Genomic DNA, 20044 nt, shown 5'->3' on the forward strand with positions numbered 1-20044 from the left:
GCCAGCTCAAAAGTCACCTGGTAGAGGCCTTGGGCTGCATCTGAAACAGTTATCAAATATTATAATACGTTGCTTTACCACTACAATTTCATTTCCTGAAAATCAACCTCTTCTTTTTTTCTGTTCTCTATCCCATCACCTGGAATATTCCTTGCAAAACAGATATTTAGTTCAATGGATGAAAGAATATGGTCAGCAAAAAGGTTAGAAATAAATCAAAAAGCATTTTAATCTATTATGACTTTGAATTTGGACAGTCAGGTACCTGTAATTTTGATTTGAGTTTTTAATTCCCTTAAATGGAAGATATTTTCTATAGTATAGCTTTATCACTTGAAAAATGGGCAAAATGCACTTGTTCATTATATTGTTAAGTTATGTACTATAAATAAAATAATGCTTTGAAGAAAAAAATTCCAAAAAGAAATCCTTTTGTGGACTTTGAGGTTGGGTAAGATTTAAGTTCTCCCCACCCCCACTTTTTTTTTTTTTAACTGGGAAATGAACCCAGGGCCTCTTAACTGCCAAGCCATATCCCCAACCCTATTTATTGAGACAGGGTCTCACTAAGTTGTTTAAGGCCTTACCAAAATTGCTCAGGCTGTCCTTAAATTTGTGATCCTCATTCCTCAGCTTCCCTAGTCACTAGGATTCTAATTCCCCTTTTGACTCAGCTTACATGCCATGTATTTAGAGTCATGACCCAAGGAAATCAGGGAAGCAGAAAATTACAAACTGTCTGCTTAGAATGAGCAAGAGGACTCAAGAGGATCCCATAAGGGCTTCTGACTTATGCCTTTGCTCTTGGCCTCTTTACAGCCCTCTGACAGCTCCGGCTTCTTCAGCTCAGCACTGTACATTGCAGAAGGAGCATCACTGAGCATAGAGGGGCTGCACAGTGAAAAGGGAGGTCAGCCCCTTGAATGCTACTTGCCTTGCAGAGCCTCTGGTATACATGAGACCAATGAGCTCATGAAACCCACAGAAACTGGCGGGCTTCTTCCATGGCCAAGAATCTGCTCAGACTGCAGCAACATGCTGCTACCCTCTGTCCTCTGCTTGCCATACTAAAAGCAGCCCTTCTCTAACTGGCCCTCATCAATTCTGGAAGTTTCTCAGGGCTTCTTCAATTCAGAAACCTAGAGGAAGTCACCAGTGGGGGTGCTTGTCATAGATATGTAGATGCTAACCCCATCAATAGCAGCCAGATGAGCCATCTTCTGAACACGTGAATGGTTACCTTGTTGAACCAGGGTTGCGATGATGGGAACCACAAGGATGTGACGGCACAAGTTCTAGTAGACGGAAACTAAGCTACATCTATCAGTTCAGGGAAGGGGTCACCACTGCTGTTTGTTGGTCAAGGGAGGCTTACTGTTAGGATAACCCATTTCCAAACCTCAGCACCTCAACACAAAAAGGATTTGTTTATTTTTCATGCCTCAATCCAATTAGATCAGTAGGGGTAGTAAGGGAGGTGAGGTGTCTCTGCCCCCACACAGCCCTCCAGGGACCCATGCTCCTTCCTCCTAGTGCAGGGGCTCTTAACCTGAAGTCACAGGTGCTCACAGGGTGTGTAGAATTTGTGGGCAGGGTCTAGGATTTGGACAAGGAGGAAAGCTTATCCTTCTTTTTCCTATAAACACAATTTAACATTTCCTGCAGTTCTACAGTTGTGATTGAAGGCATCAAGCCATAATATTAGCGCCACCTGTGACTTTAATACCAATAGAAATCATAGATATTCCATATCACATTATAATTTTAGTAGATATGTGAAATACTGTTTATGCCTAACACTACTCTGAAATCATAGTTATTATTAGACCTACTTCAAGATCTTGTTATTTAATCAGTGAATTAGTGCATATATTATCACAAAATATTTTAAACATTTTTTATAACTGTACAACAATATACTTGCTTTTCTTTTTAATTCTATGTATTTTATTTTTAAATGTTAAAAAGATTATTCTGAGAAGAAGTCCATAGTTGCACCAGACAGCTCATGGTAGGCAGAAGATGAAGAACTCCTGATCAATGATTCTGCTGTCCCCAAAATCCTTGTGTGTCCTCTGCATCTGGTCAGTGGAATGGGTTGGGGGGTGATACTGGGAATTACTTTAGGTTTGAGGCTTAGAAAGAATGTGTCACCCTTTCCACATTGTATCAACATAGTTCAGTCACCAGATCCCTCTTGGCTACAAGGGAGGATGGGAAATGAGGTCTGGCTATGTGGCTGGGAAGAAAACATACTGGGACTTGGTGAGCATATGAAAATGACTCTCACCTTGTCCATGGGAACAGTATGCAAACAGATAGCACCCCAATGAGAAGAGGCTCCCTGTAGAAATTCATTCCCTATCAAATTCATTCCAGGAGGCATACCATCATACTAGAATAGCTGCTGTTCATTAATGATTACTCCTGTTGGTATTCTGCTGATAGGTTATTATGAGAATTACATGAGGTCATGGAAATCAATGAGATAAGTATTATTGTTATTTATTTCTTATAAATAAAAACACTGTGGACTTGAGAAATCTAAAATGGCGTCCTTATCACTGTGCTGCACTATTTTTTGGAAAAACACTGACTCTCACTGAAGAACATGGAATTTCTTACTGATGGGTAGGATGGACTGTAGAGTCAGACTTTCTGGATTCATACTCTTTGCCATTACCTAGATCATTGACTGGGCACTTTTACTAAAGCTCTATATGCATCTGTAGAACAGATTAATTTTAGCATCCCCATTTTAGGATTAGCTGATATCAACACTTAGAACAGCTCCTGGCACCTACACTGGTATGTGAGCCACTGTTATTGCTTAATGCCACTGTGACCATCTATGTGAATATAATCTGAAATACTAGAGAAGGACTTGGTTCTCATGAAGAATTTGGGAAATATCTGAGGTCACCAAGATCCTCACCAGCCCAGGAAGGTCCTACAATGGGTACTGCTGAGGTACAATCAAGAATTGTTAGCTTTCTAAAGAAGTAGGGGGCAGTGTTGGATGATAGAAAGTGAACATCAGTGAGTGAGTTTTCATTTTAATGTTAGCTTTCTCTGCCCTTCCTAGAACTCAATGAAGGTGATGTTCAAATGCCTCTGGAAGAACTGTGGCAAGGTGCTGAGCACTGCGGCAGGCATCCAAAAACACATCCGGACCATTCATCTCGGGTAAGGCAGCCCTCCCTTCATACCTGAGGTAGACTCTGTTGATTCAGGGTAGGCCACTTGCACCCAGAGACTGCATGACACAGTGCCTCAGGAGTTCTGGACATGGGGCCAGCTGGCTCTTCCTTATCTCTAGAGAGATGGCAAGTTCCAAGAATAGGCCAGGATGTCCCAGGACAGAGAACAGGGATTTAATGTAAGACCTGATTGACTCAGTCACATTAGGCAGGTCTCTGCTCTGAACCCCAGTTCCCCCTGAAAATGACTAGTTCTGCGCCATCATATAGGAAGGTAATAGATCAAACGTGTATGAGAAACACTTATAAAGTATACAATACCAGAATAAGGGTTTCCTAAACTGGGGTCTATGGTTGTGTTTCAAGGGGTTTCTTGACCCCCCTAAAATTATCTGTAATATGAAATGTGCAATTATTTTTTGCAGTGGAGAATATTCATAACTTTGAGTCTCAAAATCCTATATTGCCTATAAAAGGTTTTAAGAACCACCACCTAGTCAAGTCTACTGCTGCGCTTCTTACAATGCCTGATGGTATGGCTCAATCTTTCTGTGGCTCAAATTTGTGCTTTATTTATAAAATTCATACTTTTCCTTGTGTTATATGACAACTCTCTTAAGGAAAGATAAAATGAAGTTTGGGGCACCACAGTCTTTGAGCTTACAGCAGGAGCACAGTGGTGTTTGGCAGTCTCCAGCTTTTGTCCTGTGGCCATCTGTGACTGACTTAGCAGGGACCCTGAGAAGCTGTACATTACAACCAATGTGCATAAGACAGATACAAGCACCCAACAAAGCCTTCATGTTTAGATACAGAGGAATCCTTTTGTCAAGATGGGTGTGGAGAAATAAGTGCAATGGTCATTTGCCTGGTGAGGGATAAATTTAGGAAATACATCATCCATAAAATGTAGTGTAGGCAGAGGGGAGAAAAAGGAATTTTGCTAATCTGTGAGGGTCAGCTCCATGAGCTCCATGAGTCACTGTGGAGAGAGCAGGTATTTGGCTCCCTAACTCTACAGGGTGATGTATGGGAATACACCAGATTGGGGTGGCCCCCAGAGGTCACCAAGCACTGTGTGTCTGGCGCAGTGTGGCTTGGGCTTTTGCTCCCTGGCCATGGTATGCCTGTATGTGAAGTAGTGCTGCATTAAAATATAGCTGTGCGTATCACCCCCCCTTCAAGACAATTCATAACATAACAAGAGTTATTTAAAGGTTTAGAAAGAACTTCCTGAAGCAATAGCCAAGAACTGTTAGCTTTCTAAAGAAGTGGGGGGAGTGTTGGAAGATAGATGCTGGGTGTTTGTCTTAAAGTTCATTCATCTGCCCAGAAAATTGAATCCTTTTCAGCTCCACTTAGAAGCGCACACACTATATATATATATTTATAGACCATGAGTGGTATCACAAAATTTTCCTGTGCACTCCCAGGGTACACTCACAGTGTGTGGAATTCAAAATGCAGCCACTTTATTTGCTTCCCTAGGTATCCCCTTTTTACTGATGGTGCTCTTAGAATTGCTCAGTGAACTGTGAACCCTGCCAGCCACCCCCCCCCCAGGAAAGGTCCTTGTAGGACTCTAAGGCCAACCTATGTTTATGAAGCCCTGCGTCTGAGTGCTCTCATGACCGGGAAAGACAACTGCCCTCACCTTAATCCATGAGCATCATTATGTGACTATGGGGACACAGCATTTTTAACAAGTACTAGCTGTGTGTAGGTGTGGGAGGAGAGCCTGTCAAAGCCCAGAGAAAACATGTCTTGCCTCTGATGTAGCTGCAGTGCACACCATGCCAGTATAAAAAGCGCACTGTTTTTCTCTTAAATCACACTCGGTTCTTGTATACTAAGGGCTGATTCTGATTTATCACCCTGGAGGACTCACGATCTCCCCCAGGTCTGTGTGTCTATTAGTAGCACTTGGCAGCGAGCAGCAGTGCAGCCTGCCTTTAACTGGAAAGGAAGTGGGACAGGAATAGAACAGATCCTCATTCTTCATCTCTCTCTCTGGGGTCTTCAGTGGTATGCTGGTCAGCAAGCCAAGCCCAAACAGACCTGATATGGCACAGAGAGCTCAGGGGAAATGGAACCAGACTGGGAGAAGCCACTGATTTGGCCAAACAGAAAGTCCTGGGGAGGGCAGTTTATTTTAGGTTCCAGTAGGGATCATTAGTGGAGAAACATGTTTGTTCTGAGTCAGTGATCTGCAGCTGCTGCGGACATGTCCATGAAATGAGGGGTGCCGTGGTCTCTCTCGGCCATCCCATAGAACCAGGTGCCAACAAGCCTAATAAATATGTTCTAAGCAAATAGTTATTTTTATTTTACTCAGAACTTTCTGTGGGAAAGTACAATTTTTCTTGACTCAGGAAGAACTTTGAAAGCACCTGGAAAGATACTTTCCTAGTGATACTGAAAATTGAAGCCTTTTAACATAGTCCTTATTTTTATTTAAAAGAAAAAACACATCAAATTTATTATGCATCAGGTACACTTGTGAGCACTTTGTTCATTTAATCCTCATGTCAAAGCAGGCATACTCATTATCCTCATTTTATAAGTGAAGAAACTGAGGCACGAGGACCATAGGTAAGCTTCCAAAATCAAACCCACTATTAGGAAGTGTCAATCAGGAACTGAGCCTGTGAAGCCCAACTCCAGAATCCATGGTCTCAGTCCCTACAACAACAACGTCAGCTAAATTCATTGTTCAGCATTTAACAGGTACCTGTTCACACCAAATGCACTGATGTGTATGTAGGGATAAAGGTCAACAGCAAGACATATCCCTAGAGAAGAACAATCAGAGTGAGATCGCAGGTCAGAAAAAAACTACAGGGCTGCAAGTGTAGCTCAGTGGCAGTGCACTTGCCAGTCAGGCAAAAGGCCCTGGGTTCCATCCCAGCACTACAAAATAATATGATAATTACAGAAATACAGCAAGTGGTGAACTCAAGGGATGAACACACTTTACAGGGAGCACAGAGAACTAAGAGGAGTTAAGTCCTGATGCCTCACTTTCAAAACACATCCAGACTTTGACTTCCCATCGTTTGGAGCACTGTCAGCCTGGCCCCGCCACTGCCAGTGTTCATCTGATGGCAACAGCCTTGCACAGCCTTTCACTCCTGTCCTTGCCCTCCTGTCCTCTAGTCAATAGCCAAAGTGACCCTTTTTTAAAAAAAAAAAAATGCTTTTAATTTCTCAAAGTCCCCATTGGCTTCTATCACATCCAGAATAAGTGCTAAAGCCATCACTGTGGGCAGTGAAACGCCACTGGTCGTCCGTGCTGCCATGCCTTGAGCTCCAGACACTAGCCCCTCTCTACTCCTTGGAAAGCACCAGACTCACCAGGGAGCCTCATGTAACTCTTCCCCCCAGTCCTTCCCATAGGCCCACATGGTCTCTCCCTCACTTCATTCAGGCAAGTGTTTGCTTAAATGTCACCTTCTCAGAAAGGCTTCCCTTGAACACTCTAGGTAAGTATCGTGCCCCTTCCCAATCACTTACATTGCTCAAGGACACTCTTGTGCTGCTGAATTTTTCTTTCTGGGACTTATCAATATCTGATATATTAAACATCTGTCTCGTCTACTAGACAGTGAGTTCCAACAAGGCAGTGTCTATGTTTTATTCACTATAGTATAAGGAGGCTCTAGAACAGTGTGGATAAACTAGATTGATTGATTTATAAATTACTGTCATAAGATTGAACTAATGAATAATTGAATGGATTTCTTTATCTTAGTCCATTTTCTGTTGCTGTAACAAAATTCCCAAGACCAGGTAATTTGTAAGAAATAGAAGTTAATTTGGCTCATGGTTCTGGAGGCTGAAAGTCCAAGACCATGGTACTAACATCTGCTCAGCATCTGATAAGGACCTTCTTGCTGCATCATACATAGCATGGCGGAGGACATGATGTGGGAGACAGAGCATGCTGCTAGCTTGAGTCTCTCTTCCTCTTCCTATAAAGCCAGTAAAGTCATCATGATGGCCCCACCCTGTGGCCTCATCTATCCTAACTACCTCCCAGAGGCCCCATTTTAAAACACCATTAATATAGATAGTCCCCACCATTTTAACATATGGGGACTAAGTTGTTTCTGACACATGAACTTTGGTGGACATGTTCAGATGAAAGCAGATGTCAAGAAAGACCTCCCTAGAATTGGATATTTAAGTATTGCAGCATAAGCAAGAGATTGCGAGGCAGACAAGAGAGAAGAAAAGCATCCAAGACGGAGGACTAATGTGAGATTTCAAGGCTGAGCACATCTGTTTGCTCTCTTCTGCTTTAGGCGTGTTGGAGACTCTGACTACAGTGATGGAGAGGAGGACTTCTACTACACGGAGATCAAGCTCAACACAGACTCAGTGGCAGATGGACTGAGCAGCCTGGCCCCAGTTTCACCCTCTCAGTCCCTGGCTTCCCCTCCTACGTTCCCCATCCCAGATTCCAGCAGAACAGAAACTCCTTGTGCCAAAACCGACACCAAACTGATGACACCATTGAGCCACTCAGCTCCCACCACCCTCTACCTCGTGCACACCGACCACGCTTACCAGGTGACTGGCACGGGACTGGGAGAGTGATCATTCTGACACTGACCAAAAGCAGTAGCCATCTGACCTGTAAATAGATACCTCAGTGGAAAACAGCTCATATACTGCAGCTCGGTAGCCAAGTTTACTTTTCTTCTCCTCTTAAAGCCAACATCTCACATAAATGGATGCTTATTCTTGGATTCCCAGTGCTGGCTGAAGGTTCCTTCCCTTAATGATTGCTATGAGGATTAAAATCTTTAATATTGTAAAGCCCTCAGAATGATGCCTGAGACATCATATAAGTATCTGTTAAATAAAAAAAAATAAGTAAAAAGCTAAGCCTTGGAAAGATTTGGTACAATGATAGAACCACTCCAAATCTGGGACCTCATTTATACCCTGCCTATTAAATGGGTAACTAATTCTCAGACTAAAGTAGTAGTTTACAGTATCCCCCAGGTCAATGTGCCAGTATCACCTGGGAACTGGTTAGGAAGGGAAATTCTTGGGAATCCCCCAGACCTATAGGATCAGAGCAAGGGACAGACCCTCCAGCAGATGCTGATTCACACTAAAGTCTGACAAGTCCTTAGAGATAGATCCTGTAAATGCAGGGCCTGGTTAAAACTCCTTCCCACCCCCAAGGTTCTCAACTACCTTATGTAACCCTTAAAAATCTCCTCTATGTACTTGTAATGGTGTTCTTCCAGCCCTGTTTTACAGAAACTTTCCATATAACTGAGTAGTTTCCCCTCAAATTGAAACACCAGATTGTTTGAATCTTTCTCTGATCCTTAGCTATCTACTTTTTGGTCTGTCTAATTTTTTCACTATCATTTATAACTCCACTATGAACCTCTCTGCCTGACTTAAATTCTCAGAAGAGAAATTATGGAGTTATCTGGAACATGAATGAACAGTTTCTGAACCTGGCTGTGTGTTGCTGAAATATTTTCCATGGTCCCAGATACAAAACCACCATTACTAGTCAATGTATTTGTAATAAGAAAAACTAAGCCTACAGAGGAAGAATTCAGCCACTTATTTAGCAGTGTTAAACTCAAGAGCAATGGGATAGAGCGCTGATTAAACTACTTGGTGCAATAAATTTAATTCCTGACTTTTGTTGGTCAAAAAGAATAATTCATTCATTTGTTTTTAATTTAATTTGCCCTCCAGAAATCATGGACTTGAAAAAATGAATTAAATCATTTTGCTCATCTATGTAATAAGAGAATTGGAACCCACACTAGGTGATCTAAAAGGTCCTTCCCAAAGGAAGTATTCATAATATTGGGACTTTTCTGTTTCTAGTCATTATAAATATTCAGCACTGAAAATTCTAATATCCCAGCCCCTCTAAAAAAAAAATTCATCCCTAATCCCAACAACCAGAGGTCCCCTTGGTTAATAGGTTTTGGTTTTTGGGTTTTTTTTTTTTTGTATGTCTTTTAAGATTTTGTTCTGTGTCTATGAATAGACACTTTTTTAAAAATGGACTCTATAGTAGCATGGTCTTTACTCTGGTTTATTTTTTTTCTATAAATGTGTTGTTAACATTTCCTATGCCAATCAGCCTTCTTCAACAACAGCATTTTTAATGACTCTTTGGGTATGTTATGATGTGTTTACCTGTATTCCTATTATTGAATATTCATGTTGTTTCAGGGTTTTTAATACACATAATACATAATTCTGCAAGGGGACATCCCTGTATCCATTTCTTTAGAATGAATTCTTAGAAGTATAATAACTAATTCATAGAATACTAAGAATTTTGATACATATTACTAAAGAACACTCCTAAAATATACCAATTTGCACACCATTTCCCAGTTTACTCAACAAGTTTATATTTCCAAATTTGATAGGACACCTATATACTACTATTCCCTATCATAAATATGTATATACATAATAAAATTTCTTCTTCAGAAATTGACAGCCAAAAAGAGTCTTGTTGGGCTGAGGATGTTGCTTAGTGGAAAAGTGCTTACCTAGTGTGCACAAAGCCCTGGGTTCAATTCCCAGCACCACAAAAACAAAACTTCTTCTTGATAGATTGCTTAGATATATATAAGAAAATCTATTTCTGGCTACTCCTTTGACCCCGTTTAATCTCTACCTATTAGATAATTATTCCAAGTTATTCATACAGCTGGACCATTCCTAAAGGCCCTACTTTGGTAAGGTAAGGAGAGCTTAAGGCTCCAAGGAAAAAAATCTTTCATAAGAACTTTCTCTGTTTCCTATTTAACAGGCCACACCCCCCGTGACTATTCCAGGATCAGCTAAGTTCACCCCTAACGGCAGCAGCTTCAGCATTTCTTGGCAATCTCCTCCAGTCACTTTCACAGGCATTCCAGTAAGTAGAAAAACAAAGAAGCCAGAAATCTGGGCAAAGCCAAATGTAAATTTAGAGGACAAATTGTAGAGATGTGCAAGTAAAAAACAAAAGCCAGAATGCCAAAAGTACTCTATTTCTTAATCAATATTTATAAATTCATCAGCAAGGTATCTTGTGGCTCAGCCAGATCCAACTTCTCTGCGAAAAGATGTTCCACTGGTGTTTTAGAAAACTTCTAGAAGAGTTTTTAACTGGTGACAACAACTTATTGGAAATACAGTTTTTTGAGTTGGTAGTATGTTTGTTTCCAAAAGACCATAAAATGAATAGCTGAACTCACCTTGTATGGAAAAGGTGACATTCGTCATTCTAAAGAGCTATAAAATTCAGTCCTATGAAATTATTGTTCTGTTGGTATCTCATTTGAAAGTTCAAAAGTAGATAAATTGAACTCTTCTCTTTTTTTCTTTCAAAGCCTGAATCATCCATGCTGATGGACAACTTGAAAATAAATGAGTACTAAAATGCAACCAGATTTAAGAAGTACATAAGAATTAACTTGGCAATATTAAATGATTTAGTCGGATAAATCACCATGAGTTAACTTGATTCCTAACCATTTATTTAGAAACATACTGGGTCTTATAGAGCTTATCACAAAATAGCCACAGACTTGTACACGGCTGATGCTGGCGGCGGTGTGTAACTTCTGATAATGTTCAGAAAGTGGTTTATGATAACAGATGTTACCTTATTTTCTCTTCTGCACCCTTCCCCACAAGGACCTCACAAATGCTTCTTATTGTCAACCGCTGGCAACTCCCAGAGGTTCCCAGTAAAGTCTAAAGCCTCCTGTGGAGCTGATAAAAAATGAAAGTGGCTGAATGAATTATGCTGTGCTCTGCCAATGAATATTTATTAAATCCCATAGAGCACTAGCCAACAATAAAAATCATCCTGCTGGCAGCAATTTGGGGAATGGTGGCTTCCAGAAAACACTCCTGGAACGTGATTTTAAACAATATCGTGGAACTGGAGTCGTTATGAAAGTTGCCTGTTTGATTGAACAGTGGTAACTGCAGGCAGCTCTGGAAGAGTGAGTGACCATGTTAGTAGACGTTAGAAGAGAACATTCAGATGTGCAGGTATTAGCTTTGCTTCTAGAAAAAAACATGGATCCACTGGTATAGATGTGAGAGATTAACAATCTGTCTTTTTGGGGACTTTTTCCTGGATAGACATATGGAGGCCCAGAGATCATCTTCCTATCTTGTCTGAGTCAGCCCTTCTGTGCTAACCTAGAATGGCAGCCCCAACTACAGACTTGCCATCTAATTTCTGCCTTGGAAGGAATTAGATGGCTTGGGAAGAACTTCAAGAGCACATACCATGTTGGTCATTTGATGTAAAAACTCTCCTAGTGTATAGGTGGAACAGCCCTGTTCAAACTCCTTTTCAGTTGACCCCGGTGACCAGCCAAACTGGGGTTACTTTCCCCCTTTGCTTTCTTAATCACACTGTCTCCTGAGCTCTAGAGAAGTCACTGAGTGGTTTCTTACTAGCTGCCTAGAAATGTCTTACACAGTAGGATGCCAGCCAGCAGGCCTTGTGGTGTTTGTTTTCCAACAATGAAATTGTAAAGCTCTGGCATGGACACTGTGTACATCTCCTACCCGAATCTCAACACAGAGAAGTTTTTGCAGAGTCCCTGGTTTCCCTGTGTTGGTTACCAGGGATATTATAGCAGAAAACTTAGACAGAAAGTATCTACGGTGGCTGAGTTAAGTAGGTATTTAACTAAACTTCTATGTCAGCTTCTAATTTATTCTTTCACCAGAGAATTCCCAGTCTGTCCGGTTGTGTAATCTGTCATAGCCATGAATGTAGACTGTTTTAGCAGTCAAGAGCTTGCCATTCCTACTTTACAAACAGGGGTATTTTCCTAGACTTTCGTGTTACTCTTCAAAGGCAACCCGACACTAAGAACATTCCCTGTGTTGCCAAATCCCCTATTAATACTATTTTGTTTTTTAAGAACAAATGGATGCTTGCCATCCTATTCCTTCTGTGGGTGAGTAGCTTTCCTAACAGTCTGCACCACGTAGAAGCAGGACTGCTGCACACCCCTGTGGGTGCTGGTGGAGCTCTCTGACCTGCCCTGAAGTGCTTGTCCTAGGCCCTGGAGGTCAGGCAGACTCTAAGATGGAATTCCTCCCTCCTAAATTGGTAATAGTTTCAGACAGAAGAGCTCAAAGTTTTAGTGAATTAGTATTAATGTCTTCAGTTATGTCCAAACTGTAGAATAGTTTCTATATTATAAAACACTTTTAAAACAAATGCCCCAAGGTTGTCAGCCTCATTTAGGTTTACTTTCCTCTCTCATTTTTGAGACTTGGTATTGAAGAGAGATTTCAAACACTTTCTAGAGAATGGGGAAAATCTCCTTCTGAGAAATCCCAGGATTTGTAGGATTTTACTTATTCATTTGTCTGTGCTAGATTTTCTTGAACATTAGGTTTTAATGAGTTCCCTAAGTAAGACCCCTTCCCCGAGGTGGGTATCCAAGAAGGCTGATCTGCATATTTACAAGCACTGTAGTTTCAGTCTTTTCTAGCCTAAGGCTGCTAGGAAGGGGAAGGGAAAGGAGATCCTCATTAATTACAGCTTTTTTTTAACCTGTTTTTTCTCTCATGGCCTGCCTTTAGTTCTAATTATCTCCATGCCTTTCTCTGTCTTTTTATGACAGAAAGCTAAAATCTCTTGGCTCCTTCATTAGTCCCCTCAAGCTACCATAACAAAATAGCATAGACAGGATGTGTTAAACAGCAGAAATCTATTTGCTCACAGTTCTGGAGGCTAGAAGTCCCAAATCAAGGTTATCAGCCAGTTTAGTTCCTGGTGAAGGCTCTTTCTGGTTTGTAAATAGCCACTTTCTGACTGTGTCTTCACATAGTTTTTCTGTGTGTGTGTAATACATAGCAAGAAAGAATGGGGGTGGAGAAGGGGAGGAAATCAGAAATAAAAAGAAATAAGAAAGAAAAGAAAGAAAGTACACAACAGCCAATTTTCTGATGGCTCTTCTTATCAGGGCACTAATTCTATTAGATTGGGGACTCATCCTTATAACCTAATTTAACTTAATGCTTTAAAGACCTTATCTCCAAGTATAATCACTCTGGGGGCAGGTAAAATTTCAAAGTATGAATTTGGTGGGGAGGGGGTACCACGGGCATAGCAGTACTTAAATGTTAGATTCTTAGTTGGTTTGGGTTTGTTTGTTTTTTTTAATGCCTTGGGAAAGGGTTCAAATTAGTATAAGAGATCAAAACTAACCAAAGGTCTTTTCTGTTTGAGAAACAGAAAGTTACAAAGTAATTCCTCCAACACATTTACAGAAGTATGACGTTCACATTTCTGCACTCAGGGAGGCTCATCTGCACATCTATGAACTCTGACCTCCAACCAGTCACTTGACCTTGGTGAAGGAGTGACCTCCATTCTCATTCTACCTGGTAGATCTGTGTGGTGCAGCACTGTGCCTGGCATATGGCCAACCCTGTGGAGCTCTTATGATTACTGCCATTGTTACTATTAAACAGGGATCAGAGGAAGTGGATTGTCCCTATTTAGGATTGTTTCCTATAACACAAATATACTCAACACCAGGGAAAAATTAGAGTTCTTTAAGCTCATCTGAGGTTTCACCTAATCAGTAGATAAATTATGGACATGTAGCCTATTTTATTTACTTAGAAATAATGTTTAGTACATCAAATACTTAATAAAACATGCTTCAAGATAGAACTCAGAAAAGGTTAAGAAATAAAGACTAAAGTGTAGAGACTACTGGAGAGTCAAAATCAGGATTGTATTTTAGGACACACATTATTTTCTTCAAATTAGAATCATTTATTGAGAGAGAATGTTAGTACATCTTTTAAAAAATATATTTTTTAGTTACATGGGGGCACAATATCTTTGTTTATTTTTATGTGGTGCTAAGGATTGAACTCAGTGCCTCACATATGCAAGCCAAGTGCTCTGTCTCTGAGCCACAACCCCAGCCCACTGTTAGTACATCTTTATGGGGTACATTGTGGTAATTCAGTATTTATATAAAGTGTGTAATAATCAAACCAGGGTAATTAGCATTTCCCTCTCTCCAAATATTAATCATTTTTATATGTGGGGGATTTCCTATTTTTCTGGTCATTTGGAATATATCACAGATTATTTTAACCTATGATCACCCACCTGTGCTAAAGAAGAACCAGAAATAATCCTCCATTCTGTTTTGGTGACCTTGGGCTTCTTTTGTGCCTCCTCCCTCTTGCCCTTCCTAGGCTAATGTATATTCTCTCCTTAAATAGTGACCACTACTATTTCATTCTTCTTTAAGGTTGACATTAGTTTCCACAAATGAGTGATAATGTGCAGTACTTGTCTCTGTCTGGCTTATTAACAGAATGGCCACCAATTCTGTACATATTGTTCCAAATGACAGGAGATATAGATAGATATATGTATATATAGATATAGATATATATATTTAGTTGTAGGTGGACACAATACCTATTTTTTTTAATGTGGTGCTGAAGATCGAACCCAGCGCCTCACATGTGCAGGCGAGTGCTTTACCATTGAGACACAACCCCAGCAGGATTTCACTTTTTTAATGGATGAATAATGCTCCATTGTGTATATATACCAGATGTTCTTTATTTACCCATCCACTGAAGGGCCTCTGGGTTGATTTTTTTTTTTTTTTAAACCAGGGGTGCTTTACCACTAGACCACATTCCCAGCACTTTTTATATTATATTTTGAGACAAGGTTTAAGTTGCTTAGGGCCTAGGTAAATTGCACAGGATTGCCTGGAACTTTTGATCCTCCCACCTTAGCCCCCCAAGTCACTGGAATTACAGGCATGTGCTACCACACCCGGCTCTGTTCTATATTTTAGTAGAAAGAGCAGTGAACACTGCTGCAGGAAATTTGGGACTGCAAGTACCTTTTTGCCACAGTGAGATCATCTCCTGGTAGTAGAATTACTAGATCATAACTGTAGTTGTCAGTTTAAGGGGGGACTCTTCTATGATGGCTGAGTCCCCGCCAGTGGTGTTTGAGAGTTCCCGTTTCTCTGCATTCTCTCCAGCATTTGTTGTCTTTTTGATGACTCACCACCAGGGTGAGATAACTCATTGTGGTTTGGATTTGCATTTCCCCTCAATTAGTGAGATTGAGCATTTTTTCATGTATCTAGTGCCTATTCATATGTCATGTTTTGAGAAGTGTCTGTTTAGTTCTTTAGGCCAGTTTTTCATTGGATTGATTGTGTGTTTGGTTCAGAGTTCCTTATGTACTCTGGATATCAATCACTGGATGAATAGTTTGTAAATGTTTTCTCCCGTTCTGTAGGTTGTCTCTTAGTTCTGTTGAATATTTACTTTGCTGCACAGAGGCTTCTTAGTTTGATATAATCATTTGTCTAGTTTAATTTGTTGTCTGTGCCTCCGAGGCCACACAGTATTTCCATCAATTATGTGGCAGGATGGGAGAGTAGAAAGAGCAGGCGTCTAATATCCTTCAGAAGTGGGTTCCAAGACAAGCTGGTATTGGACAACCAAGTTCTCCATTTAATGACTGTGTGGCCTTGACAATGTATTTAACTTCTGTAAAGGGGAAATGATAGTGATGCTTTTATCATGGGGCCATTGTGAGGATTAAATTAGAAGGCAGTGAGGATATAGCTCAGTGGTAGAATGTGCTTATCATGTGCAAGGCCCTGGATTCAATCACCAGAACCACACACCAAAAAAAATTATATAATATATGGGGGGTGCTTAGCTTAGTTTGTACTTAGACCATATACCAAGCTCTTGATAAATTACTATTATTGCTACTTGTACCTGTGGGATGTGGTGCAGTCCACCTCTCTGTTCAAAGCTTAAATTTGTCTCCAAGATGCAAATATGATCATTTATTTTGCATGTTTGCTGTGACGATTAGGAGAGATAGTAAATAACCAATAGCCTGTCTTTCATTTTCATGAGCTGAATAAATATTAGTTCCCTACTGCAGTCACTCTCTTGGTTTCCCTACCCTCATCCCCTAGTAAAATAAGAAGATAAAATATGATATTCTTGCTATTAAAAAAATCAAGAAAATTCTCAATTTGTACGAAGCCTTCCACAGAACTAAGCAATACGCCACATGTGAAGTGGGTCCTCTGTGTCTTGTGCTGTGTTGCACCCTGTAGAAACCCAAGCCTTTGGAAGGGGGAGGGGCTGCACACAGGAGGTGCATGCCCTGAACTCCAATTGAGAGAATAAAGACTGTCGGTCTCACAGAAGGTCCATATTTCTCAAACTGTGCTCATGATATTTTCAAAAACCTTTCTCTCATGTCTCCCTCAAACCTGCCATTGCACGAGTTTTCCCATCTCTTTAAGTGGAACCCCACTGTCCCCACTCCCCCAGCCACTCAGGCAAGAACCCAGGATCCATCTTTGCCCCCTCTTGGTTCATCTAAAGATTTGTCTGCATTCTTTGTTCCACATTCTTTGTTCCACATTCATCCATCTGCAAATTCTAGTTCTGCCTCTAAGCAACAGTCCCCTTCCATTCATCCCCTTCCCACCTCCACTGCTGTCACATCGACCCTAAACCACTCATATATGTTTGCCTCCAAAAAGCTCTTAGATAGTCTATAGGTCTCCTTTCCAGAATGTCTCATATCATTTCCCAAGAACCAAAGCGACCCTTTCAAAGCATTATTCAGCTATCTCACAATTCTCCAATGGCTTCCCATTACACTTAGAATGAAAACATTCAATCCCATTATCAAACCTGTCCATCATCCATCCTTCTACCCTCGTCTCCCTCAGAGCAACTTCTGGGAACCTGTGCACTTGAAAATCTTTGTCATTGCACTCCTCTGGTGTGTCCTGCAGATAAAGGGTGACTGCCTCAGCAACTTCTTTTACCATCCTAATGTATATTCTCTCCTTAAATTATACTTTAGCCTGAAGAAAATAAAATACGGTAATAGGCACTTATTCCTAAAATGTATTGTCTGTCCATGAGAATGTAAATACCACAAGAGCAGAGCTGTTTTGCTCACTGTTGTATCTACAGAATCTAGAACAGTGTCTGGTATATGGAAATTACAGCCAGCCCTCTGTATCTGCAGGTTCTACATATGCAGATTCTAACTACAGATTAAACTTTTTTTTTCAATTACATCTATACCGAACTTGTACAGACCTTTTCTTGTTATTCCCTATACAGTACAGTTTTAACAGTTACTTAGGTAACATTTATATTGAAATTAGGTACAATAAGTAATATAGAGGTGATTTGAAGTATATGGGACCATGTACCTGGGTTACATGCAAATAGTAATGCCATTTTGTCCAAGGGACTTGAATATCTGCAGGTTTTAGTATCCACAGGGATGCTGAAACCAATCTCACTTCAGAGGAATCACTGTATTTACTAATGTTGAACAAAAAGCATCTGATAATGTCATATCACCGCATGCAAAAGAGCTGTGGCAACTTTGCAAAATCTAGGATTGTGTTTATTACAGCACAATTCACAGTAGCCAATGGAACTAGCCTCAGTGTTCATCAATAGAAGAATGGATAAAGAAAATGTGAGATATATATATATATATATATATATATATATATATATATATACACACACACACACAGACACACACATACACACACACACACACAATGGAGTTTTATTTCACCATAAAGAAAAATGAAATTATGGCATTTGCAGGAAAATGGATGGAACTAGAGACCTTCATGTTTAATGAAATAAGTCAAACTCAGAAAGTTAAGGGTTATATTTTTCTCTCATATGTGCAAGCTGAGGAGGAAAAAAAAAATGGGGTAGATCTCATGAAAATCAAAGGGAGATAAATAGAAGGAAAGGGGAGAAGGGGTAGTGCTGGGGAGTGATATTGGCCAAATTATATTGTTATATTGTGTGCATGTAACAACAGATCTCATCAATATGTATAGCTATAATGCACCAAAAAAAATCTAGAATCTTCCTTGGCTTATGGAAGTAGTGACACTGGCATGTCAACTAAATTTTTTTTTCAGTTCTATATCAGTTCTGATATTCTTAAGATTCTATGAGTTCTACGGGAATCTTTAAATTGTATTGTCCTGATAATTTAAAACAACTCACGTGAGTGTATTCTGGATCATCTTCAGTGGCCATTAACTTCTGAAACATTTGTTCCCTGTTTTGCATCCTGAAAACCAAGTGCATTATGAGAGAGGAGGGGGCACATTTCTTCTCATGGAAAGACCTACAGATCTATAGACATGAAATGTATTTTTTTTTTTTAAATTCTGTATGTTGCTCATCTCTGCTGGCTTTCAAGACCAGACCAGTGGTAAAGAATAATTCAGACTCATAGAAACAGTCATTAAATTTTAGATTTTATTTACCTGTATAAATTTCATATTAATGTCTGGAAAAACACTGATATGCATTCCTTCACACTGAAAGAAGAAGGTACTAGTACCTGTACTAGAGAGTATCAGCTGTCTGTGTGCACTACAGGATGCTCCCTTGACTGCTGATCGGTGATGGTGTTTCTAAGACCATGTTGTCTTCTGGGTGATTTTTTTTTTAAGTTGCTAAATATTTCCTCTTCTGAAAATGGCAATACTGCTTGCTTACTTGAAATTCCATTTTCTTTTGTTGTAAAAATTAGATTTTTGTAGTACATGAGCTGGGAAGATGTTTAGTGTTATGGGAACAGGTCACATAAAGAGGTGTTATGGATAATCCTAGAGGAACCAAGGGCAGCTGGGGCCCTCTCATTATGACTAAGCAGCAGAAGTACCAGGGTTGCACACCCTGGCTCTACCATCACAAGTTCTATGATCTTGGGCAAGTTAAGTAACTTCCCTGTTCCTTGGTTTCCTGATCTATAAAATGGGACCAATCATATATGTATGACATGAGGCTGTTGTGAAAATGAACGCTGTTGGCAGCGAGGCTGGCACATGGTGGGTACTCAGTGCTACATGGATCACACATGTTCTTAATTGGCCCAGGCTCTTGCCATTGTTTCTGCTTGGTCCCCAGATTCTGCTGCAGAGATGTCTTATACAAAAAAAAAAATTTATTTAGTGGCTGAATGATCTAATTGATACCTAGGTCCACACTGTGTTGCCACCATCTAGCTGTGTGATCTTTCAGCCGCTGTAGATATTTTTCATACTCTAAAATAGGAATCATGAAACTTACCCTACTTGAGAAGAGTTCATGAGACCTAAATGAAATGGGAATAGATTTTAAGGTTTTAAAATATTATCCAAATGATAGGCAACTTGGAATGCATAAACATGAAGTCATGATTTTTAAAATCTTACTGGTGGGCTTTTTTCTGTTTGGGGATGCATTTAACTTCCTCCATGAGCATCCCCCATCCATTTTAACTTGTGGTCTCTGTAGAAAACATTTCATCTCCATGCCTAATGGTCAAGACCCATTGCTCACATGGCAAAGGCTAAATAAATGCATGGGACGGAGACCCTGCCCTGTCAATTTGGTTTTCCGTGTATTTACCAGGTGTCACCAACACATCATCATGCGGTGAGCACAGGAGAGCAGAGACAACATGCCCACACCGTCCTGTCCTCCCCACCCAGAGGGACAGTCAGCCTAAGGTAAGATACCTTAAAATTCTCACCACCTCAAGGGAATTACTGAAAAACAAATATAGCAGAGAACCCAGAAATGTGATCTTACATAAGGTTTCTCCAAAATCCACCCATTCTTTTATTCTCATGGCTTTTCTTATCCATTAACTATTAATGGAGATTTGTTGTTGGGTGGAGGGGGCGGTGGCTTGGAGTAAGTTTTCTTGCAGAATTGGATATTAAGTTTGGTCGTTCTGGTTAAGGGCT

The 20044-nt window shown here is 40.3% G+C and overlaps 1 protein-coding gene across 2 annotated transcripts in view; it reads left to right on the forward strand.

The window, feature by feature from the left end:
• The window catches only part of Znf704 (zinc finger protein 704), a 190642-nt gene that overhangs the window by 158159 nt on the left and 12439 nt on the right, over positions 1 to 20044 (forward strand). For both annotated transcript variants that reach the window (XM_005336022.3, XM_078016980.1), the window contains exons 5-8: positions 3086 to 3186; positions 7505 to 7772; positions 10012 to 10116; positions 19707 to 19804. In XM_005336022.3, coding sequence (XP_005336079.2) covers positions 3086 to 3186; positions 7505 to 7772; positions 10012 to 10116; positions 19707 to 19804 — 572 coding nt within the window. The remainder of the gene's footprint in view (positions 1 to 3085; positions 3187 to 7504; positions 7773 to 10011; positions 10117 to 19706; positions 19805 to 20044) is intronic.

This window comes from Ictidomys tridecemlineatus, chromosome 7, assembly GCF_052094955.1.
Source record: "Ictidomys tridecemlineatus isolate mIctTri1 chromosome 7, mIctTri1.hap1, whole genome shotgun sequence".
NCBI classification, from domain to species: Eukaryota; Metazoa; Chordata; class Mammalia; order Rodentia; family Sciuridae; genus Ictidomys; species Ictidomys tridecemlineatus.